At 36.2% G+C, this 24,301-nt stretch overlaps 1 protein-coding gene across 5 annotated transcripts in view; it reads right to left on the bottom strand.

Annotated features, from left to right (window-relative positions):
- Positions 1–24,301, bottom strand: part of PARG (poly(ADP-ribose) glycohydrolase) — a 112,880-nt gene that overhangs the window by 20,809 nt on the left and 67,770 nt on the right. For all 5 annotated transcript variants that reach the window (XM_089897839.1, XM_089897837.1, XM_089897835.1 and 2 more), the window contains 4 exons: positions 22,338–22,398; positions 17,279–17,354; positions 11,588–11,735; positions 785–863 (listed from right to left, as the gene is read on the bottom strand). In XM_089897839.1, the coding sequence (XP_089753965.1) occupies positions 785–863; positions 11,588–11,735; positions 17,279–17,354; positions 22,338–22,398 (364 nt within the window). The remainder of the gene's footprint in view (positions 1–784; positions 864–11,587; positions 11,736–17,278; positions 17,355–22,337; positions 22,399–24,301) is intronic.

Raw genomic sequence — 24,301 nt, forward strand, 5'->3', positions numbered from 1 at the left:
CATATACTGATATGGCAGTCAACTTTTCACACTGAAGAATACCCACAGAAACCTTCATGTTAGTCTGTAAATAATTATCAGGAATTAAACATTCACATAGATAATTGTTGCAACCACATACTTTAACCAAAACAAAGGGAAAGAGACTAGGGACTGGACTTGAGATATTACAAAGATAAGGTTGTATGGCTACATGGGCAATAGCTGATTCTTTCTGCCACAATGGCTCTTTTGCATTGAAACACACATACATAGGCCACACACATTTTCTGTAAAAATTTACCTCTGGTAAACCAACTTAGTGGGAAAGCAAAAATGTCAAAGTGTAAAAATATATTTCAATAAGAACGAGGAGACTGCAGCAGCAAAATTCAACATAGGTTCTGCTATCAACTGTTTGTGGCATCAGGCAAATTGTCCCAGCATAGGTTTCCGCCACTTAACCTAATCTCACAGAAAAGGTAAGGATAACTAAATAAGCTGTTTAAAGGCTTTAAGCTCTAATTAGTTCGACCTTGGAAGTTAATCTCCACTGGCTGCTTACAATTAGCAGCTGAGCTGTGCCTTTCTTCTTCTTGGTTTAGACATTTGGCTTTTCTCTGTTGTTCCCTTTGGTATATGGAGATGGTGATACTGTGTTAACTACTAACGAAACTGTACTATTGAATTTACAAAGAAAATTATATTTCTGAAATAAGAACAGATGGGAGACAGACTGTACCAGGGTCAAACCCACATTCCTTAGCTTTTGGTCATGAGATGCTAACGTCAGAAATGAACTCACCTCTCACTCCCGTCCTCATGGCTCCGGGCCCATCGGTATGTTTCGGCATAGCCTGTGTATTCACTGTACTGTTCAGTACCTGAAACAAATAACCTGCCACTATTATTTTTGAGAAAAAAATTTCTTTTTGAATTTTATTTTTTTTTATACAGCAGGTTCTTATTAGTTATCTGTTTTATACATCTTAGTGTATGTATGTCAATCCCAATCTCCCAATTCATCCCACCACCACTGGCCCCAGAAAAAAATTTCTTAAGAACTGCACCTTCTAAAGGGTCTCTGTTAAGAAACAAACAAATAAAAAACCCCACTGGTCTTAATGACTTGTTACTACTTCCCATAAAGAAAAAAATGATGCCTTCAAATGCCACTGCAATTATCATACAGTGAATGAATGTCCCAATCAACAAAGAAAACAAAATGTCTGTCATACTCATTTCTTTTATGAGGAGTACATAAAGATTGTGTTTTATAAAAGTCCACTGTCGGGCTTCCCTGGTGGTACAGTGGTTGAGAGTCTGCCTGCCGATGCAGGGGACACGGGTTCGTGCCCTGGTCCGGGAAGATCCCACATGCCGCGGAGAGGCTGGGCCTGTGAGCCATGGCTGCTGAGCCTGCGCGTCCGGAGCCTGTGCTCCGCAACGGGAGAGGCCACAACAGTGAGAGGCCCGCGTACCGCAAAAAAAAAAAAAGAAGTCCACTGTCTTCAATGTCAGTGATCAGATGGTTTTTTATTTGTGTTGTTGAAAAAATAAATTTTACATAAAAACATTCCCTAAGAAAAGTGTCAATAAAATTAAATTTAAGATTTGCCTATCAACAGGCAAGGTACCTCAAAGAACTTTGTAAAACTAGGATATTATGCCTGAGAAGACAGGGAGGGAAAAAAGCATAATTAACATTCATCTGATGAGAAGATGTACCAAGCTTGGCATATAACATAGATTTCTAATTCACTGGACCTAAACATATCAAAAGGGATGGTGTCAAAAGTGTTCTATTTAACTAAGTAAATAAGCTCATTCCAACTCCTACGGTCAACTCAATAATTACTTGACCTGATAAGAATCAACAAAACAGTAAAATTAAAAGCTGAAAACTTGAGCAAGATTATACTTTTCACATTTAAAAAAAAATAGAAACAAGACAACATTGAGAACTAAGATGAATGATATTTTTAGTACAGTTGACTCTCAGACAAATGGGTTTGAACTTCACGGGTTCCCTTACACTGTAGATTTTTTTCAATAGTAAATACTACAGTACTAGACAATCTGCAGTTGGTTGAATCCACAGAGGTGGTCCCCACAGATGATGGAAATGTGTATTCAAAGGGCTGACTGAAGTTATATACGCATATAAGTTATATGTGAATTTTACGGTACTACGTTTCTCTTCAAAAGATACACTTCAGTGGGATTCCTACCAAAATGAATAAACTGAATCTAGTTATGAAAAAACACTGGGCAACCCCCCCCCAAAGAGATATTCTACCAAGTAACTGGCTTCAATGTTTTAAAAATATCAAGGTGAACAAACACAAGTTTGAGAAACTGTCCCAGTTTAAAGGATACATGACAAGTCTATTCAAGGTCTGATCCTGGATTGGACTGTAGACTGGGTGGGGGGAAAAGCTACAAAAGATATAATTAAGATAATTGATAGAATATTGACTAGGGATTAGCTAATAGTATTTTATCAATGTTAAATTTCCCAATTATTTATTTATTTATTTATTTATTTTTTGCGGTATGCGGGCCTCTCGCTGTTGTGGCCTCTCCTGTTGCGAAGCACAGGCTCCGGACACGCAGGATCAGCGGCCATGGCTCACGGGCCCCGCCGCGCCGCGGCATGTGGGATCTTCCCAGACCGGGGCACGAACCTGTGTTCCCTGCATCGGCAGGCAGACTCTCAACTACTGGGGAAGCCCAAGTTTCCTAATTTTGATTAACTATGCTGTGCTAATGTAAGAGAATGTCCTAGTTCTTAGGAAATATACAATAAAATATTTGGAGTAAAAGGGCAGAATGTCTCCAATATACTCCTAGTTCAGGAAAAGAAAATAGAGAAAGAATGATGTAGCACATGGGGCAGAAATGTAAACTGGTGAATCTAGGTGAAAATTATATGGAAATTCCTTGTATTATTCTTGCAACTTTTCTGTAGATATGAAAATTTTCATACATAAACAAATATAAACATAGATATACAATATAAGTAAATATTAAATAAAGCTATGAAAAATACTATTCTATTTTTATAAATGATTAAAATATTCCATAATAAAAACTTGAAAGATTTAAACTCAATACTAGAGTTTCTAGTCTATTACTGAGCACACTGTTTCTTAAAAATAATTTTTCAAAATTTTAAATAATTTACAGTTTAATTACTATAAATTCACCTAGTATTTGGGGTAAGATAGTCTGCTACAAATCAAGAAAATAACTACAAATTAATGTTGTTTCTGTCAGGCTTCCTTGACACTGTAAGTAGAGTTGGTTGTTCCTTCTTTGTGCTCCACAGTACTCTGCATACAGCATCAGCAGAGCAATTAACATATTAAATTGCAATCTGCAAATCAATTATATTTCTACACAGTATCAACGAGCAGTCAAAAACTGAAAATTTAAAACTACATTTACAATAACAAAAAATATGAAATACTTAGAGGTAAGTCTGAGAAAATGTAAAATAAGTATACAATAAAAAGTATGTAATATGACTGAGAGAAATTAAATAAGACTTAAATAAACATAAAGATATCTCATTTATGTGTCAAAGACTAAATATTGTTAAGAAGTCAAGTTTTCCCACATACAGATGGCCAACGGGCACATGAAAAGATGCTCAATAGTGCTAATTATGAGAAATGCAAATCAAAACTACAATGAGGTACCACCTCACAATGGTCAGAATGGCCATCATTAAAACGTCTACAAATAACAAATGCTGCAGAGGGTGTGGAGAAAAGGGAACCCTCTAACACTGTTGGTGGGAATGTAAATTGGTGCAGCCACTATGGAGAACAATATGGAAGTTCCTCAAAAAAATAAAAATAGAGTTGCCATATGATCTAGCAATCCCATTCCTGGGCATATACCCAGACAAAACTATAATTCAAAACGATGTATGCACCCCTATGTTCATAGCAGCACTATTTCCAATAGCCAAGACATGAAAACAACCAAAATGTCCATTGACAGATGAATGGATAAAGAAGATGTGGTATGTATATATAGTCCATATATATATAATGGACTATTACTTAGCCATCAAAAAGAATGATATAATGCCATTTGCAGCAACATGGATGGACCTAGAGATTACCATACTAAGTGAAGTAAGTCAGAGAAAGACAAATACCATATGATATCATGTATATGTGGAATCTAAAATATGACACAAATGAACATATCTACAAAACAGAAACAGACTCTATGGAGAACAGACTGTAGTTGTCAAGGGGAAGGGAGAGTGGGAGAGGGAAGGAATGGGAGTTTGGGATTAGCAGAGGCAAACTATTATATGTAGGATGGATAAACAACAAGGTCCTATGGTATAGCACAGGGAACTATATTCAATATCCTCTGACAAACCATAATGGAAAAGAATATGAAAATATGTGTGTGTGTGTGTGTGTGTGTGTGTGTATAATTGAGTCACTTTGCCGTACAGAAGAAATACAACATTGTAAATCAACTATACTTCAATAAATTATTTTTAAAAGTCATCTTCCCAGATTGATCTATAGATTCAGAACAATCTTAATTAAAATTCAGCAACCTTTTTTGTAGATATTGAGAAACTCATTCTAAAATTCAACAAACAACTCTGAAGAAGAACAAAGTTAGAGGACTCACGCTGCCTGATTTCAAGAATTATTATAAAGCTACAGTAATCAAACCAGAAAGAACCAAAAAAACCAAAAAAACAAAAAACCCAAATTAATAAATTGGACTTCAAAATTAGAAACTTCTGTTTTTCAAAAGTCATTGTTAAGATAATGAAAAGACATACTTCATATGTCTGATAAAAGACTTACCTAAAATATATATAAAGCACTTCCAAACTCAAGAATAAAAAAGCAAACAACCCAATTAAAACAGAGGCAAAAAGATGGCTTCAGGAGCATAGCCATATGTCAAAACTTACCTAACTGCACACTTTAAATATATATGGTTTGTTGTATGTCAATTATACCTCAATAATCTGACTCCTTCACTAGACTGACAGCTTCTCAAGGGCAGGGATTATATATTATTAACATATGTGCCTACATTAGTATCTTGTAATGCAAAAATATAGAAGCAGTTGAGCAGTTGCTGCATAAACATAATTAAGGACCGAAACAGGAAGAACACTGAGGTTAAAATAATGAGTCCAGAAATACTTAATCTGGACTAAGTATTATATAATTGACATATTAAAAAATTCATTTACAAAGACAGTGTGGCATGGCAAAAAGAGCACCACACTGAGATTAAGAGTCACAAGGAACCCAAAGTGAATCCTTAAGTAACCAAATCTCATTGGACTTCATCTCAACGTCTAAAAATTAGGCTTGTCAATAATTCTTATATTGTTTACCCCATAGAATAGCTTGGAAAACCAAATAAGACGAGTTTAAAATCCTTCAATACCATACACAGGCTGGTAGTGGTGTCATCAGACTTAACTTTGTAAGGGAGTAGAGAAACCAAAGATATATGACTCTATTTATGTGGGGTTAAAAAGACACGTGGTCTACTGGCCTGACTGGGAATAAAGACAGCCGGGAATAGTCCTGTTCTTTTGCTTTTTGCCCTGCAGTGGACAAGCCTCATTTTCCCTGTTTATTATTATTATTAATAATAATAAAAATAATAGCACCTACTCTGATCTCTTAATTATGAAAATAAACACCTCTTCTGTCTTTTGCAAAGTGGTTGAAAAATATAAAATATCAATGATCAACTTCTATTTCAAATTAGGATGGTTTTTGTCTTTTTTCCTAACAGAAACAAGGTTAGGTTTATTTCCTTCAGGTTTGGGAAATCAAAAATGCACATACAGATGCTTTTGCTCTAAAATTAAATCCTGAGTTTTCTAAGTAAACATCTTTCAAAATTATGTTGTTTGTTCTGAAAAACAAATGCCCTTAGCTTGCTTTAAATTTAAATTTACTGATAAACTTTTCTGAAAATACAAAAGGTGAACAGTGATAACAGCAAAAGAGAGAAGACAAAGACCTTTGTGATAGCTCTCTCTAGGGATATAGCCTTAAGACTTCATACTCAAAGACAAACCTTCACCTAAGTTAAAAACTTTTAAGGAACCCATTTAAATCTTTTCAAGAGCTCATTACAACCTTATGAGTTCTTAGACTTTATAGTAGTAAGAAAAATTCTTATTGTCTTTTACTAGTAATGAAAGTTTATGATGAACACAGCAAAAAATATTTGGAGATTAAAGAAATTCTACTTACTAATGGGTTATGCCATTAGAAAGAAGATTTATACAAAGAACCTAGGGGTAAGACAGGAATAAAGACACAGACCTACTACAGGATGGACTTGAGGATATGGGGAGGGGGAAGGGTAAGCTGTGACAAAGTGAGAGAGTGGCATGGACATATATACACTACCAAACGTAAAACAGATAGCTAGTGGGGAGCAGCCGCATAGCACAGGGAGATCAGCTCGGTGCTTTGTGACCGCCTGGAGGGGTGGGATAGGGAGGGTGGGAGGCAGGGAGATGCAAGAGGGAAGAGATATGGGGACATATGTATATGTATAACTGATTCACTTTGTTATAAAGCAGAAACTAACACACCATTGTAAAGCAATTATACTCCAATAAAGATGTAAAAAAAAAAAAGAACCACCATCTACCCCACTTTTATTAGTATCATTAAAACAGTGGTGATTATGCAGCAGAAAAAAACACTCTGGCCTTTCATTCCCATGATTAATAAAAATTGAGAAAAGCAAACTCCAACTTTATTTGGATCTTTCCCAATGAGCTGGTGTCATTTAGTAAGCACTGGGCTGTTTTTGTAGTGATGGGCACCTCTAGTGTTGTTAGCTCTATGAAAGGTACCAGTACTATAAGCAATGGTGTCTGCTTTTGTCTTTTCTATCAGTTCTGCTGACACTCACAAAAGATTTAAGGACCTGTGGTGTTTGGGACGATTTGATTCACTAGAGGGCAGGTTTTATATTAAATGTGTCAACATTCTGCTCAGTAAGTTTCATGTATAGGCATCTGCTTTATGTTCTCACCACACAGAAACAACAAAATAATCTCCCAGCACCACAGTAACACCTTTTAGTATTGAAGCTTTTACTGGACGTTATGAAGGAACACAAGAGAGGGGAAAAAAGGGGAAGATTGGAGTTTTAATTCTTTTCCTCAATCTATACTTACTGAAAGGTTTTAACTCATGCCTGCTCCGGGGAGGATCACAGCAAGTAGAGGGATAACACTGTTTGGATAAAAGTATTTGCCTGTTTGCATGACCTGTTTCATATTCATTTAAAAGTCTGATACCAACCAGATGCCCCACAATGATGATAAATTTAATTTATTTCCAATTTCTCAAACTCTTCTACAGATTCAGGCAGCACAGTCACAGCCATTAGCTCACTGAGCCTGGTTGAATCATTGAAGGAATGGAATTGATCAGGCAGATAGAGTGCAGTGCATAGTTAAGAGTCTCCTAAGAAGGGAGATGGCAGAAATCCAACATCAAATAGATGATGAAATGGCCATTTCCATTAAGGGAACATCACATCACAGATATTAATTAGGAGGCACTATAATAGAGTTAAGTGGATATGGGGAAAAAATGCTGAGTTAAAGTCACCCCGGGTGTCCTTAGCCTGAGGTAATTACAGGTGTGAAGGTGAGTCATGGATCTGCAATTTTCCATCTATTTTACAATGGCTGCAGGTAAGTTAGAGACCAGATATAACTCCAGAGTGATGATGCTTTTTTAGATTGGGGACAAACTATCCTTAAAAAAGAAAAGAAGTCTAATGTTTTCCTTTTACTATTCCCAAGGAAATTACATCCTTTATTTACAGAAACAATAATGGGAGATGACAAGGGACTACTTCCCTAGTACAACATAAGTGAAACAAATTAGCTTTGAGTTAAAACGCCCTGCATTCTACCAACTTTTTTATTTCAAGAATGTAAATTCATCCTAAAAAATTGATGGGAGGGCTTCCCTGGTGGCGGAGTGGTTGAGAGTCCGCCTGCCGATGCAGGGGACACGGGTTCGTGCCCCGGTCCGGGAAGATCCCACATGCTGCGGAGCGGCTGGGCCCGTGAGCCATGGCCGCTGAGCCTGCACATCCGCAGCCTGTGCTCCGCAACGGGAGAGGCCACAGCAGTGAGAGGCCCGCGTACCGGAAAGAAAAAAAAAAAAAAAAAATTGATGGTATATTTTGTTCTCAGTCTTCAATTCAAATCTAGCTTAACTGCTAAAAATTAAAACTCTTTTAAAGTATTATTTGATACACCCAAATGCTGGAGACGGTCACATTCCAGAACTTCAGTGCTCTCTAAAACAGTCTGAGATCAATATTCAAAGTATTCATTTACCCAACAATGGATTTATGACAGTTTAATTTTTTTGTTCTGTAATTCCTTACACTCTTTTCTCCCCTAACAACTTCTAACTACACCCTTCTTATCTGCATACATAATAAACAACACATGCAGATAGACAACCAATATGTGAGTTGAGACAATGCTGAGAATAAAAGGGTTTTATCTTTCTATTTCAGTACAGTTTGGATCACAACCTCAGAATTCTGGATGAAATACTTCAGGTTATTAACTTCAAATAGCTGCAGTTCTATCAAAGAAGAAATTCCTTTGCTGAAGTTCTTAACTTCCTATATAAACTCAAACAACAACAATTTTTACTTTTTGCCTTATCTCACCAAAACAGAAGAATCAAAAGGATATTATAAGAAATAATATAGGGTTATCTAAAAGATGTGGAATAACTCCTTGAAAGCCCTTTTATCCACAAGCACTTATAAAAGTTATGGACACATCAACAAAAACAATGGAGTAAAAATCTCAGAGAACTGTCTCCTCCATAAAAATAATAAGAACACTGGCAAAACTTGTAAGAATCATCTTTTTCTGAACTGTGGGAATTAACCAAAGGCTTGCAGCAGCCTGAGGAGTGTTTATTAAAGAAAAATTGGCTGAATATTGGTAAACACAGTGAGTTGTATGGTGTTTTAACTTGCCCTGTTCCTGTTCCACTTTCCCAAGCTCCGCAGTAGCCTTAGAAACCAACAGCCTATAATCAAAGCAGCCTGGTTGCCACCGGGGGGGGGCAGAGAAGGGTTGAAGCTCCTTCAAAGCCCCATTCTCAGAGAACTGTAATCATCTGACCTGTCTGGTGGTTCCCTGGAAGAACTCAGTCACAAGGCTGTCTTTATTTGACCAGACCTGGACTTTGTCCAGGGTGAAAAGCCTAATTCCCAGGGGTGTTTGTTGAAAACAATTGTAGTCAATTGTTTAACAGTGTAGCTGCCTGAGGCATTAGATTACAGTTGGGGTAAACAGGCTAACCAAAAAGCTTCAGAGGAAAAGCTAAGGAATGAGAAGTACTTACGGGACTTTGAAAAGTATCCTCGGGAATCTAGACGTCTACACACATGCCCATAGCTGTACACAGGCTCAAGAAAGACCTGAGAAGGTCCTAACCTCTCCCCTCACTCTGATCTTGAGGCTCTGTGTAAGCACGAAGGAAGTGTCAACTGCCTGGTGGAGTGTTGAAGGTAAGCCCCAACATATACACAGAGCCTTTTGGCAAAGACTGACTTACTGGCTCTAGGCATTTAAGAAAATCTCTGTCCAATCATTAGGTAACTACTAATCTAACCAAGCAGAGACTTTAGTGGCTACACATGAAGAAGAATAGTCTTCACAGAACTAGATTAGGAAAGTCACTAAACAAACAGCAACAAAAACATACTCTGGGAAAAGGAGAAAATCTGATTTCAAGAGTTGCCCCATTTAAAATGTCCAGTTTTCAACAAAAAAAATGAGACATGCAAAGAAACGAGAAAGTAGAGTCCATACTCAGAGAAAAAAAGTATTCATTAGTAACTGACCCACCCTGAGGAACCCACCAGATGGTGGACTTACTAAACAGAAACTTTAAGTCAGCTGTTTTACATCCATTAAAAAAAACTAAAGGAAATTATGTCTAAAGAACTAAATGAAAATATGAGAATAATGCCTCACAAATAGAGAATCTCAATAGATTTTTAAAAAGAATCAAATAGAAATTCTATAGTTGAAAAGCATAATAACTGGAATAAAAATTTCACTGAGGGGATTAAAAAGCAGATTAGAGCAGACAGAAGAATCAGTGAACCTGACAATAGGTCAGTAGAAATTATCCAGTCTGAGAAACAAAAAGAATGAAGAAAAATGAACAGAGCTTCAGAGACCAATGGACATCACCAAATGTACCAACACATGCATAACAGGAGTCTCAGAAAAAGAGAAGAGAAAGGGACAGAAAGAATACTTGAAGAAATAATGGCCAAAAATTTACCAAATGTATCTAAACATTCAAGACATTCAATGAACCCAAACAGGATAAAGTTAAAGAGATCCACACCTATACACATCATAAACAGTTGAAAGACAAAGAGGGAATCCTGAAAGCAAAACATAAGGGACAAAATTTAGATGCTCTCCTGAAGGTGGCCTACAAATGTATCTGAGATGTGTGGTCTCAGTCTTAATTCTGTCATGTACCTCTTTGGACATAAATTAGTTGAGTTATACATTTGATAAAACTAACAGAGGATGGTTTTCATCCCATTGTAATCTTTGAAAATAACAATCAACCAAATTCTCCTACACTTAGCCTGTTAGTCTCCTATACTAATCTCAAAGCGGCAATAGATTCAAAGAGGAAATAAGAAATCCTCCTTTGCAGAAAGAAAAAACATCAGCAATTGATGGCTGATTACGGCTTTTATAAGGGAATTTTTTTTTTGGGGGGGGGTATGTTCTTTTAGGTACCTGAATAAAAGGCTTAACTTCCCTACAGTGGCTGATTAAGAGTTTCTTAAGAGCTATGAGTTAATCATCAATTTTTTTTGGTAGCTTATACACAAGAAAATACTGTGACATAGTGATATTGCAATCTAAAGAAACTTAAGGGAAAAAAATGTAAATCTTGATTAATAGGCCTAAAGTATAAATTTGACTATGTTTCCTTCTCTCCTCCACCCATAATAACTTAAATCAAAGAGAGGCACTATGATAATCACACTTTTTCTCTTAGGATTAGAAATTAGAATAAACATAAGGCTACTGATTTATTTCCCTTCTATAAAGCTCACTGTTGTACTGGCTCTCTCCAAACACTGTAACTGTTTTTTATACTTACACAGTGTGTTCATACTGAAGTACAACAAATCACTTTGGAAATATAATGGAAGAACAATAATAGGATACATGCTCAAAGACATATCACTACCTTCTTTTTAAGGACACCATATCATAAAATTTCAAACTGGAGAGTAGTTTAATCATTTTTACCCTTGTTCCTCAGATAAAGATATGAAGAAAGAAAAGTGGGGATAAAATGTCTTACTCAAGATTATGAAAATGAAACTGTAACAATTTAATAAGAACAAGTATAAATTAATGAATTAAAATATTGGGACTAATGCCCATGGTAGAGAAAAGCTACTGAGTGCCTCTCATCTTCATGATAGATCATCACAGATGGGGAACACTACCCCATTGTCCAGACTTCTCAAAACTAACCTGTGATGATAAGACATTCATTGTGATCCAGCACCTCAGTGAAGAGCCGTGAAACAATCAACTCAGGGTTGATTAAAAAGCGGATTTCTTCTTGTACAAGTCCTGCACTGGTTACACCACCTCCAACAAAACGGTTTGCAAAATCCACCTATTTGGGAAAATGTGGCATGTTAAATGACAATTTAAAATACCTACATACATGATAAAGAAGTATACTCCCTCTAAGCTCTGATCTTCCTTTCCTTTCCCACATAAATCAATCCCCAAATTAGTAATCTTCCCAGGGAGAACAGATTGTGGTTGACTGCACCCTTTTCACCTCACTGCAGTTAACATCTCTGAATATTTCTTTGGATTCCAAAATGTTAGAAGGAACATGGAAAATAGAGCTTTTAGGCAAAAGCCTCAGTGTGATTATATGGACTCTTGTTTATAAACCTTACCTGTGCTCCAAGGGCCACAAATCAAGGGAGGTTTTTATCTGGAAAGGTTTCAAGATCACTTCTCCACCACTCTCTACTCAATTTCCATTTATGTACTTCATATGACTTTAATATAATTATACAGGCATACCTCATTTTATTGCACTTTGCTTTATTGCACTTCACAGATATTGCATTTTTTACAAATTGAATGTTAATGGCAACCCTGCATCTAGCAAGGCTATTGGTGCCATTTTTCCAATAACATTTTCTCACTTTGTGTCTCTGTGTCATATTTTGGTAATTCTTGCGATATTTCAAACCCTCCACCAGCAAAAAAAGTTATGACCTGAAGGCTCAGATGATGGTTGGCATTTTTTTTAGCAATAAAGTACTTTTTAATTAAGGCATGTACATTTTCTTAGACATAATGCTATTGGACACCTAAAAGACTACAGTATAGTATAAACGTAACTTTTATATGCACTGGGAGACCAAAAAAATTCATGTGACTCACTTTTTTGCAATGGTCTGGAAATGAACACATGGTATCTCCAAACTATATAGCCTGTACCTTTCTTATATTATATGGAAATCAAACACTTGTCCTTAAAGGTTTGAAAAGTTTAAGATTTAACCTTTTTGGTAACTTTTTTCTTTTGTGAAAGAATAAAGGGATGAAAATTTCTTCCTTCTAAATTCAACTGCAAACCCCAAACTGCAAAAACATTACAAACTTTTTAAGAAAAATACACCTAAGGGGAAGAAAAATGAAGACAAAAAAAATCTAGTTTAACAACAAAGATTCAATAAATTAATATTTCCAATTTAGTTTAAAACTATATGTAAGTTTTCTATGGAGTACTATGATGGCATCCCCAAGCTCCTATTGATAAAGGTGAGTTACACAATCCTCAAGAGAAAGTAAACTCAACTTGCCAGAATTATTTGTTTGTCTTAAACTTACTATGCACTCCAATGTGTCCAACGGTATGCTAGGCTCTATGGGGCAATATGTAAGAAATAGTTTCTGGCTTTGTCTTAGATTTTTCTATTTGGGGAGTTAGATTACACACATACACACAACTTGTGTACACATACAGTCATACACAACCCCTCCCGCCCCCTACCAGAATTTAGTAAGTAATGTAAGAGAGGCTTCTATACTATTTAGGAAAAACACAATTCTGTGTCTCTTCTTTACTCTCACACTGCTGCCACACTCTCGACACTTCTGACACAAGATGTGTGGATTTTCCACACATCAAGAAATTCTGCAATACCGGCTAGGTGTCCTACAATCCAGTTCAGTTCTGACACCGTCTACCTGGAGTTAGTGAAAAATCCCACAGGCTAAGGATTCAGTCCTACAAGACTGCCCCAGTTCAGATGACAATCTCAAGTCCCAGGTTGTCACCTGTACTTCTAGTTGACCAGCTATAAATTGGGGTTCCCATGACCCCACCCGGGGCTTGATGATTTGCTAGACCAGCTCACAGAATTCAGGGTAACACTTACTTACATTTACTGATTTATTAAAAAGGATGTAATAAAGGATACAGATGAACAGCCAGATGTAAAGACACACGGAGCAAGGTATGTGGGAAGGGGCACAGAGCTTCTACGCCCTTTCCAAGCAAGTCATCTCCCAGCACCTCCGCATGTTCACCAACTCCAAAGCTCTCCAAATCCTGTACTTCTGAAATTTTTATGGAAGCTTCATCACATTCTCATGACCGATCATTAACTGAGTCTCCAGTCCCTCTCCCCCTTTCCAAGAGGATGGAAGGTGGGGCAGAAAGTTCCAAACTTCTAATCATGGCTTAGTCTTTCTGGTGACCATCCCCATCCTGAAGCTACCCAGGAGCCCACCAAGAGCTGCATCATTAGAACAAAAGACATGTCTATCACTCAGGAAATTCCAAGGGGTTTAGGAGCTCTGAGTCAGGAATTGGGGTCAAAGACCAAATATTAGAACAAAAGATGCTCCTAGTGCTCTTACCACTCAGGAGATTACAAGGGTTTTAGAAGCTCTGTGATAAGAACAGGTTATAGAGACTAATATATATATTTCCTATTATTTCACATATACTTTCAGACTATTGTCAAGTATGAGATTTCGTAAAACTTGTTTGTGATCTCTAAAGCAATTATAAGAAATAGTAATGTGAAGCCTGTTTTACAAAAGAGTAAAACAAGAATATGAATCTTCTGACACATAAAAATATTATATGTGAAAAGAGAGAAATTAATAGAAGATAAAGTAGTCTTCTTTCACTACAGAAGAACTTAGAAAATACTGAAAAATATGACTGGACAAGTTCTTGAAATGAGTTACCAAAGTGAATCATTTGGGTTTATATTCTGGCATAATAAATCAACACTAAAACTTTAGCTTATATAGAAAAATAATTTTGGTTAAACTAGTCCACTGATTAGAAATAGTTACCTACTACATATGAAGTCTTTATACACTGGGTGATTTATAGCTTAAATTGTTCAATTAAACAAGTATTGATGAACTATTATGCTGTGAACCATGGAATACAAAGATGAATAAGATGTGGTTCCTGGTTTCATAGCATTTACAGTCTAGATGGGAGTGAGGCACATAAGTAGAATGATAAGATGATTATTAAAGAACCTATTAGGATGTATTTGATACTTTTCAGATAATACAATTAACTAAAATTGGCGCATGGGGAGGATACAGGAGCGTTACAAAAGGATGTGGCGTATTCAATTGAGATTTTGCTGACAATCAGGCTAAGGGAATAGCTGCAAAAGGACACAGGAAAAACCAATGTAAAGAGCTGTATGAGGAGAGTGGTAAGCAGATTCCTCATGCCTGTCTGCAGTGTACAGTATGTGGAGAGTTAAAGTTGGTAATGAGCTGGTCTGGGGTCCAAGAAATTTTTACTTAATTCTTAGGATTCTGGGAAAGATTCTAAGAAGAAAAGTAACAAATGTATCTGTGTTTTAGGAAGATAATTCAGACTAAAGTTTAAAGAATGAACTGGAAAAGTAAAAGCAGAAAGGCTGGCTAGGTAAATACTGAATAGTTTAGACAAGCACTACTAGGGCCTCAAATAGGTCAGTGGGGAAAGAAGTGAGACCCAGCAAGGAAATAAAATGGACAGCTCTTGAAAACTGAGAGACTGGCTAAGTATCATGGTATTCGGAATACAAATGAGAAACAAAGGCCTGAGATCAGCTAAACTTAATTGTTACTGGAACAAGATACATAACTAAATTTAAAAGATAAGCTCTATCCAATCTATGTACTACTTGGAAATGATAAATGAAATATATTCAATGTGCATGCTACTGTTCATTCTTTGAATAAAAGGCCAACACTTACTACTTAAAAGGTATGCACAGAAACAAATACACTAAACTCAATATGCCTCTGAAAGCAGGGGTCTTTTAGAAAATCAGTTTCTACTACTTAAAAAAGTTCTTAATAAAAGGCTCTCTATTGCAGGTAAGAAATCTGTTCCAGTACATGAAAACAAGCATATGAGTGCTTCCTTATTTTTAGCCATTTTCTAACTCACTTTACTTTAAAGCTACCTGTTCAGCTTACTCAGTTCTGAATTATAACTTGATGAAAAGAGAGAAATGATAACACTCCTTAGAGAGGTTTTGTTGTTGTTGCCACTCAGCATAATGTAATTTATATGCTACACAAAGAGATTTGGAGCACTGCAATACAATATTCCCTGATCTCCTGCGGATACATGGCATGGGTAGGGAGAAAATAAATAGAAGCCTTTATGGTATTCTTTTAATCTACTGAGGTTTCACATTTCATCTATAATACATTCCAGGGAAGTGGGGAGAATCTCAACCTTGAATGTTGTTGAATAACCCTCGCTGAATCGTACTGTAATGAAAGGTCAGCATTCCTGCAGTGCTAACCACCAGTAGCTTTGTTTATTTCATGTGTATTAAGCTTCCCTCAGTTAATCCAAGATGTTACTGTAGGAAAGAACCTTGTCAAGATGGAAATGTGGGGGAAAGAGTGATAGTCATTCGAAACAAATTTTAGTCTTATTTCAAAGTTATTGTTTTAAATAGAAGAAAAAGGACTTATTAAATATAAATATTAAAAAAATTAAGTACAGGACAAATATTAATTCAGTTATCCTAATTATTTTTGTCTATAATTTTAATCACTGGGAGGTGATTTAAAACAAAACACGGTTTGCCTCTTTGAAAATTTTAAATACAAATATGTCTAAATAAAAGGCCATTCTAAAACAAATGTAGGCACTTAGAGCATACGTATATAATAAGTAGCCAAATGCAAATCAGTCTGGTCATTTTATAATAAAAATTAAGTTAATTACACAAATAGTCCATTATCAGGCAACTGCTTTAACTTCTGACCCTATATAAGCATTTAATAATGATCTAAGAAAAAAATCAGCTAGTCTCAGTATAAACAAGATGGTGTACAAGCTTCTTTCAAAGAAAATTAGGATTACAATGCTCTTCTAAATAAGAACACAAAACACTAACATTTCGTCTCTGATTAGTGATTTTTTTAAAAGATCACTATAAAGCAAAAGGAAAGCACATGTTCAGGTTAGGTGTTACAACAAGTTAAAGCTAGATACAGTGTTTTATTTGTTGACTCCTTTTTCCAAAATACTTTTTTTTACATAATGGCAGGAACATAGATTAATAACAAAGATTGACAGATGGACAAAATTACTTGCTCTAAAACAGGGAAGAGATGGCAAGTATATCTGGCTCATGTGCCTAAAACTATTACACATGGAGAGAGGACTTTCTTATCAATCCGTTTTAGATGTCTGCCTCCTAGACCCAAACAAAGTTGGTGACAGAAAAACATCTCAAGCCGGTCATTTTTTAGGGCAGAGCAAGAGCCTTTAAAGAAAGAGAACAAAACTGCCTGGTGACAGCTTGTCAAGACCATACCCTGGGAACTTCCTCCACTGTCAATCTACAAGCTATATCTGAACCAAGAGGCCTGATGTTGTCCAGATCTTGGATTTTCTGTCAAAGTCTTTTTAAAGAGGCACACATACGAAACAGAGAACGTATATCGGCAGATAAAAGTATTACCAAGGCTGTCAAGGTGATCTGTTTGGTGTTTTTCTCCATTCTGCTATTATGCTTCATTGCATTACATCAGCTTAGAAGATAAATAAACAGCTTTTCATATTTCCTTTGCTGTCGGAAGCTTGACAAGAGACAGTCGTCCCTTCCCCCCATGCCCCCACTGCTGTAATTCTCCTACCTGTAGCATGCCTTGACCATTTCCTTCTATGGTTCCTTCGTAAGTGACATGCAATCGAGTCAGGAGTTTTTCACATCTAGGATTTAAAAAGATATTTCCTTATTTATTTTTTTAATGGTAAGTATTTCACTACAGAAAAGTCTGAAAATACAGATTAACTATAAAAGAAAAATTGAAACTATTCCAAATCTCAAAAGTCAGAAACAGATGCTTATTTACTCAACATTCTTGGGATAGTCTCCCCAAATTTTCTTATTCAAATATATAAATACACATATTTAAATTAAAATGGGACAACATACTGTTTAGAAAATTGTTTTGCCCCTACAAAATATCAGTTTCTCCTCTTTTTTTAAATATTTTTTATACAATTTTTAAAGGTTACTTTCCATTTACAGTTATTACAAAATATGGGCTACATTCCCCATGTTGTACAATACATCCTTGAGCCTATATAACACCCAACAGTGTGTACCTCCCACTGCTCCACACCCACCACCACCGGTAACCACTCCTTTGTTCCCTGTATCTGTGAGTATCCTTCTTGTTATACCCAGTAGTTTGTTGTACTTTTTAGATTCCACATGTAAGTGATATCATACAGTCTTTCTCTGACTTCTTTCACTTAGCATAATGCCCTCCCAGTCCATCCATGTTGATGTAAATGGCAAAATTTTGTTCTTTTTTATGGCTGAGTAGTATTCCACTGTACATATATACCACATCTTCTTTATCCATTCATCTGCTGATGGACACTTAGGTTGCTTCCATATCTTGGCAACTATAAATAATGCTGCTAAGAACATTGGGGTGCATGTATCTTTTCGAATTATTTTTCGGATATATGCCCAGGAGTGGAATTACTGGGTCATATGGTCGTTCTATTTTCAGTTTTTTGAGAAACCTCCATACTGTTTTCCATAGTGGCTGTACCAGTTTAAGTTTCTCCTCTTTAAAGGTTGAAAAACTTCTCAAAATATTTTTAAAAATTAAGATCTATGAAATTTTATTATTATGCTAGAGTTGGCAACCTAAGGAAAAATATAGAAAAATTTTACAAAAAATTATATATGATTCTCAGAGGGGCTCTATTTTCACTAGTTTGGAAACCGTATATGTGTGTGGGGTGTCTTGATGAAAATACATGCTACAGAAATCCTGATCTATGGTATTTTTATATTAATAAAATTGATAAGTAAGTCTAGTACCTGTAAGTCACAATTATTTTCTTTCCTTTTCATAAACCATGGTCACTGAGGTGTTTATGGGGTTCTGATAAACCACCCCCAAATTTGGCATCTTGGCATAGTGAATATTTTAAGCTGAAGAAGTTTGAGAAAATGGCAGAAGCAGAAAGGTCACTCTGACCTCCTCCCCCTCTCCGCCTTCTTACCTGAAACAAGCCATAAAACCCTCACATGAGGGATCCTACCTATACCTGGAGGAAAGGAGCATTATTATCTCTGAAGACAAAAAGATGCCAAGAAGAATTCCAACAACCAGAACTTGCTGTTTCCCCCAGTTTACTTCAATCACCTCATACTCTTTTGCATATCATATTCCTCCATGACTGTCTATTCTTCATCAAACCTAGCATAAAAGTACATAGATCTGTTTCTTTGGGTCTTCATTTCCTCATAAAGGCTCCTGTATCATGCAAAACTTATATAAAATAAATTTTTATGCTTTTCTCCTGTTAATCTTTCTCAGTTTAATTTTCATACCCAGCCAGGGACCCTAAGAGGATTGAGGAAAAACTTTTTCCTGCCCTACAGTGTTTACCTGCTTAAATCATTAAAAAAAACAATTCCTTTTTATTAATAGCAGTTGATGATGACATTTTTTCCTTAGATTTTTTTCTCCTGATTAATTACTGAATAAAAATAAATAAATTATAATAGAATGTAACAGATAGTAAACTCCTAACTTATACAGAGTGGCATGAATTTTTGGAGGGAGGGGAATTATATATTTTTTAAAACAATTATATTAAAAAAAAATTTAGGGCTTCCCTGGTGGTGCAGTGGTTGAGAGTCTGCCTGCTGATGCAGGGGACGCGGGTTCGTGCCCCGGTCCGGGAAGATCCCACATGCCGCGTAGCGGCTGGGCCCGTGAGCCGTGGCCGCTGAGCCTGCGCGTCTGGAGCCTGTGCTCCGCAACGGGAGAGGCCACAACAGTGAGAGGCCCGCGTACTGCAAAAAAAAAAAAAATTTAGCTGGGAAGCACTATTTATTTATTGGGATTTGCTTTTATCCTGGTATCAATGAGTCCAAATACATTTCTGGTAAAGCTCCAGTCCAACAGACTGACCTTACTCAGAAGGTAAAATAATTCAGTACAGATTCTGTTCTCAAAGTTTCATTTGTATTAACTTATTTAATCTTCACAACATCCCTATTACTATCTCCTTTTACAGATGGGAAAATGAAGCACAAAAAGCATTTAAGTAACCTGTCCAAGACTAGTAAATGAAGCAACAAAGATTTGAACCCAGAAAGCCTAAGGTAATGGTTCAAGCTCTTAACCAGTAAGCTATGCTTTTAGAAAAATTACTTTCTAAATCTCTTGGAGAAAGTTAGTACCATAAGTTTGATTTTTTTAACTTCCCTTTTTTGCAGCATCCTACTTTCCTAGCTATTTTATTCCAGGGGAGACTACCTGTGAGGATACTATTGAGAAGATAAAGAAGCATGATCCAGAAGTCTCATCTGCTGTCAACTATTCTCTGTGACTGTAGCTGTCACCTTATAGTACACTTCTCAAAATTAGGAAATTGCTAGAAACTATTTTTTTAAAATAAGCATCCTCCAACTTCCTAATAGGTTTCCCCTTCTGGCCCCAGCAAATTCTTCATACCACTGCCCCAGGAATCAAAGACAGATTATTCTGGTTCTCTGTGATTAACTAAGCCTGGCTAAGGTATTTATTGATAGTCACAGGGTTAACTATAATGCCAGAATCCTGAAACTCAGAAAAGCCTCTAACTTCCTGGCACCCATTTAGTCCCTTACTCTTGGGAATACCAACAATCCTCATCTCTTCTTCATCCTCTCTCTCTAAGTGAACACATGTTTCTGCTTCTGTGGAATCTGGGAGATGGATTTTAATTGCATTCTGCAACTCACTTAAGAAGCAGCTAAAACAAAAAAGAGATCAATGAAATTAAAAAAAAAAGTATGAAAAGTTTCAAGTTAAATTCTGCCTATCTAGGTTAAGGGGAATATCTAGATCTTATTTAAAGAGCAAAATTATCTTACTGACACAGCAGCCTCACCAATCTCTGCATTTTGACCTATCCCTTCTCTCCCAGATGGTGTACAAATAGGTGTCCTTTCACGTTAGTGCCAAATGAATGCCAGATGCAGAGTAGAGATCCTGAGCTGAATTAAAAACAATCCCTCTGAATGATCTATAAAATCTACACAAAAGCAACATGAACAAAAACATCTGTGTTCCTATTAGAGACTAATAGAAGAGCTAAGAAAAGCAACCTTCTGTACTCTAATCTGGGCAGATAACACAGCAGATTGTTACTTTAGTTCTAGGCACCATATTTTAAGAGGGACCAATGGCCTAGGGTACATCAACAGCTGAGTTAAAGGGTTTACAATCCATATTATATGTGAAACAGAAGAAATGAGTAGTTTAGTATGGACCTGTGTGTATTGTTAGAGGTGGCGGTGGATCAAGAAAGCATTAAAATACATGAAGGAGGGTCAAATCTTAAAGAAAATTAGTTTTATTGATTGTAGTTCCAGAAGGAAGAACGAGGAATGGGATTTGGCGGGGTGGGGAGATTTTTGGAAGACAGACTTTTTAGTAAATGAAAGTATTAGACAATAACACAAGCAGCCAACAGTGGGATAGACTGCGGCCAAACAGTGAATTTCCCATCACCAGGGCTGCCTAGTCTCCATCTGTTATAGGTATTACAGAGCTGATTACTTTTAGTAGGCAGCTGGACCAGATAACTTCCTGGGGTCCCTTTAATTTCTAATATACCACGATTCTGAAATGCTGTACATGTTTCTCTTCCTTTCTGACTCAATTTTGTTCTTGCTTTTGTCTTTCTTTTGGTTGCTTAATCTTTTATCCACTTCCCTCTGCTAATAATCATCTCAGCCATGGAGTCAGCCTCCTAAAGTAAGTTTGTTTTTCCTCCACCTCACAAATAAACATCTTTGATGGATGAAAACACAGGAAAGCCATCTAAGCATATGTGCTTTCTCAAGTTAATTCCTTTAAGAGTGAGTCCCTTTCATCAATAATTCTAAACAAAACAATTACAAACTACGATAAAAATTATTAGAAAGTGAAAATGAAGAGGCACTGATTAACATGAATGCACATCCAAAATATGCATTTAGCATGTTTAATCATGTCGTCACATGCACTGAAACAGTAGATACATTCTTCTCTAAGTGCATTGGGGATTTGTTCCAGGTTAGAAAATGTGTTGACTATTTCAAGCACTAAAGGAACTTACATAACTGAATAAACTCAGATTGCTTATTATTCTCCTCAGTATTTGCAGGTAAATAAGAATAAGCCCTAGTAAATTAGCAACTTCCACAAAATTGCCAATAGTACATGTTGACAACCAAACTTCAAAACTCTTGTCACTCAGACAAATACTAAGTAACTACGATTTACATTTTAGTTTAGTAAAAATAAAACTTCCTAATCTTGTCCTCCAGAAAGAAAAGCGATAAAATACAAACATTAACCATAAAACCAAGGGTAAGGAGGAACATTAAATATTGGTGTTTAATGTTAGTGTCTTCACACAGAAAACTCCTAATTCTAAACAGGACTTTGTTTCAGAAGACAAAACTAAGGCAAAAGAGTACAAGTAAAAGGGTTGCAGACTTTGATTCAAAAGGCATGACCTTTCTAACAATGAGAGCTATCAATTGATCATTTTAAGAAGAAACTCCCTGGTACTAGGGCAATTAGGAGGTTGGGAAGCCATCTTTTCAGGGGCTGTAAAATACAATCGTCTCATGGTGAAAGAGTCCTTCCAATTCTAAGATTCCAGGATTATTTACATTATTATTACCTTTCCCACTCTGGAAAATCTTCAAGACTCTGTCTCGTAAATGTCACCAACCCAGTAGGTTCTACAAAAGCAATAAAAGAGAAACACACCCAAAATAAGTATTGAGTTTGAAAAGATTATATATATTCAGTAAAAGAATGGGTCTAACACTGGCTGTAAAGCTAATCAGGAAAAACCAAGCCTGGTGCTGGAATACAACAGAAGATTGATTTAAAATAATATTATCCTTACAATAGGAATTCTTTCTACAAAATAGTAGATAAGCCCTCCCTAAGACACAAAACTATACAGAAAACAGCACGACAGTAGGATTTGCATGCTGGTACTTTTTGGTTAAGTTTTCCAAATTGAACATACTTTTAAAAAATCCTTGGCGGGGGGGCTTCCCTGGTGGCGCAGTGGTTGAGAGTCCGCCTGCTGATGCAGGGGACACGGGTTCGTGCCCTGGTCCGGGAAGATCCCACATGCCGCGGAGCGGCTAGGTCCGTGAGCCATGGCCACTGAGCCTGCACATCCAGAGCCTGTGCTCCGCAACGGGAGAGGCCACAACAGTGAGAGGCCCGCGTATCGCAAAAAAAAAAAAAAAAAAAAAAATCCTTGGGGGAAAAAAGGATGCATAATGGATATAGCTTATACAACAAAGACAAACTAACTTTTAATTTGTAAACTCCTCAAAAAAAAAAAGCCTTAACCCTACACCTAAAGACTGGTAAATGTATACACATTTATGTGTTTTATAATAAAATAATGTCTAAGATTAAAAAAGAAAATTGCTGGCATGTCCTTTGAGGTTGACACAGCTAAACCCAGGGCTTAGATGATATGCAAGTGCTCTATTTAAATGCACCTTTGCCAGAAGGAGGAATTACTGTATTCTAAAAGGTTAGAGAAGAATGATGACATAGTTTTCAAGGAGCAACAGATATGAGAGGATCAAAATGCAGTAAATTTTAGAGGATCAGATCCTTTTTTGTTAGATTTACTTTTTTTTTTTTAAAATAGTGGCAAAAGCAAAAAATAAATCATCTGGCCAAAAGAAATTTGTTTGATTCAAATCAAAGAACAAACTAAAAAGGCCAGGCCATTTCTGTTTTCTTCTGTTTTAAAAAAAAAATGCTCTTAAGCAGAGAGAACTATGTCAGGAACTATTAGTGATAATGGTGGTAGAGTCCCAGTGAAAGCTTGGCAATCATTTCATTCCTTTGGATGATTCCACATTTCTCTGCTCTCAGTCACAAGCAGCAACAATCCAAAAATCATATGGAGTAGTTACAGTAGAAAACAGAATTTTGTTAACACGAGTTACAAAATATTCTTTAGATGTCTAACTTTCTTTAAGACAAATGGATAGCATAGTTAAAATTCACAAGTCAAATAATTCAAACACTAGAGAAGCAATTCTATTAATAGGAAACTAATGTCTGTGTCATCATTCAATAATTTAGCAGAAAAGTAAGAACATTAAATGTCTCTCATATATACTAGGAGATACCAAGAGAAATTAAAAAATGAAAATTTCTGGCAAAGCAAGAGAAAAGGAAGAACATGGCTCTTTAGATATAATTAATAACAAAAAAAACCCCTTGAGAACATGCCTACTACCGTTCTTCCATAGAAAGGCACCTTTCACACCAGAATAGGTTATTTTGGTTAATCAAATATTTCCTTTAATAAAATCACAATATATACTGCATATGAGTCATCACTTTTTTGTTTTAAGATCATCCAATTTTTTTTTAATCTTTTATTTTTTAAAAAATTTTTTCACCACACCGTACAGCATGTGGGATCTTAGTTCCCTGACTAGGGATTGAACCCACACCCCCTGCATTGGAAGTGCAGAGTCTTAACCACTGGACCGCCAGGGAAGTCCCAAGCCATCACTTTTTAAATATTCCATTTATAAGATAGTTTTATCTAAAATTATATTGAAAATAATTCAGAAAGCTCTTTAAAATCTTTCA

The sequence above is a fragment of the Delphinapterus leucas genome, chromosome 16, assembly GCF_059928025.1.
Source record: "Delphinapterus leucas isolate spDelLeu-1000000601 "Yukka" chromosome 16, BTC_Dleu_Yukka2, whole genome shotgun sequence".
Lineage (NCBI taxonomy): Eukaryota > Metazoa > Chordata > Mammalia > Artiodactyla > Monodontidae > Delphinapterus > Delphinapterus leucas.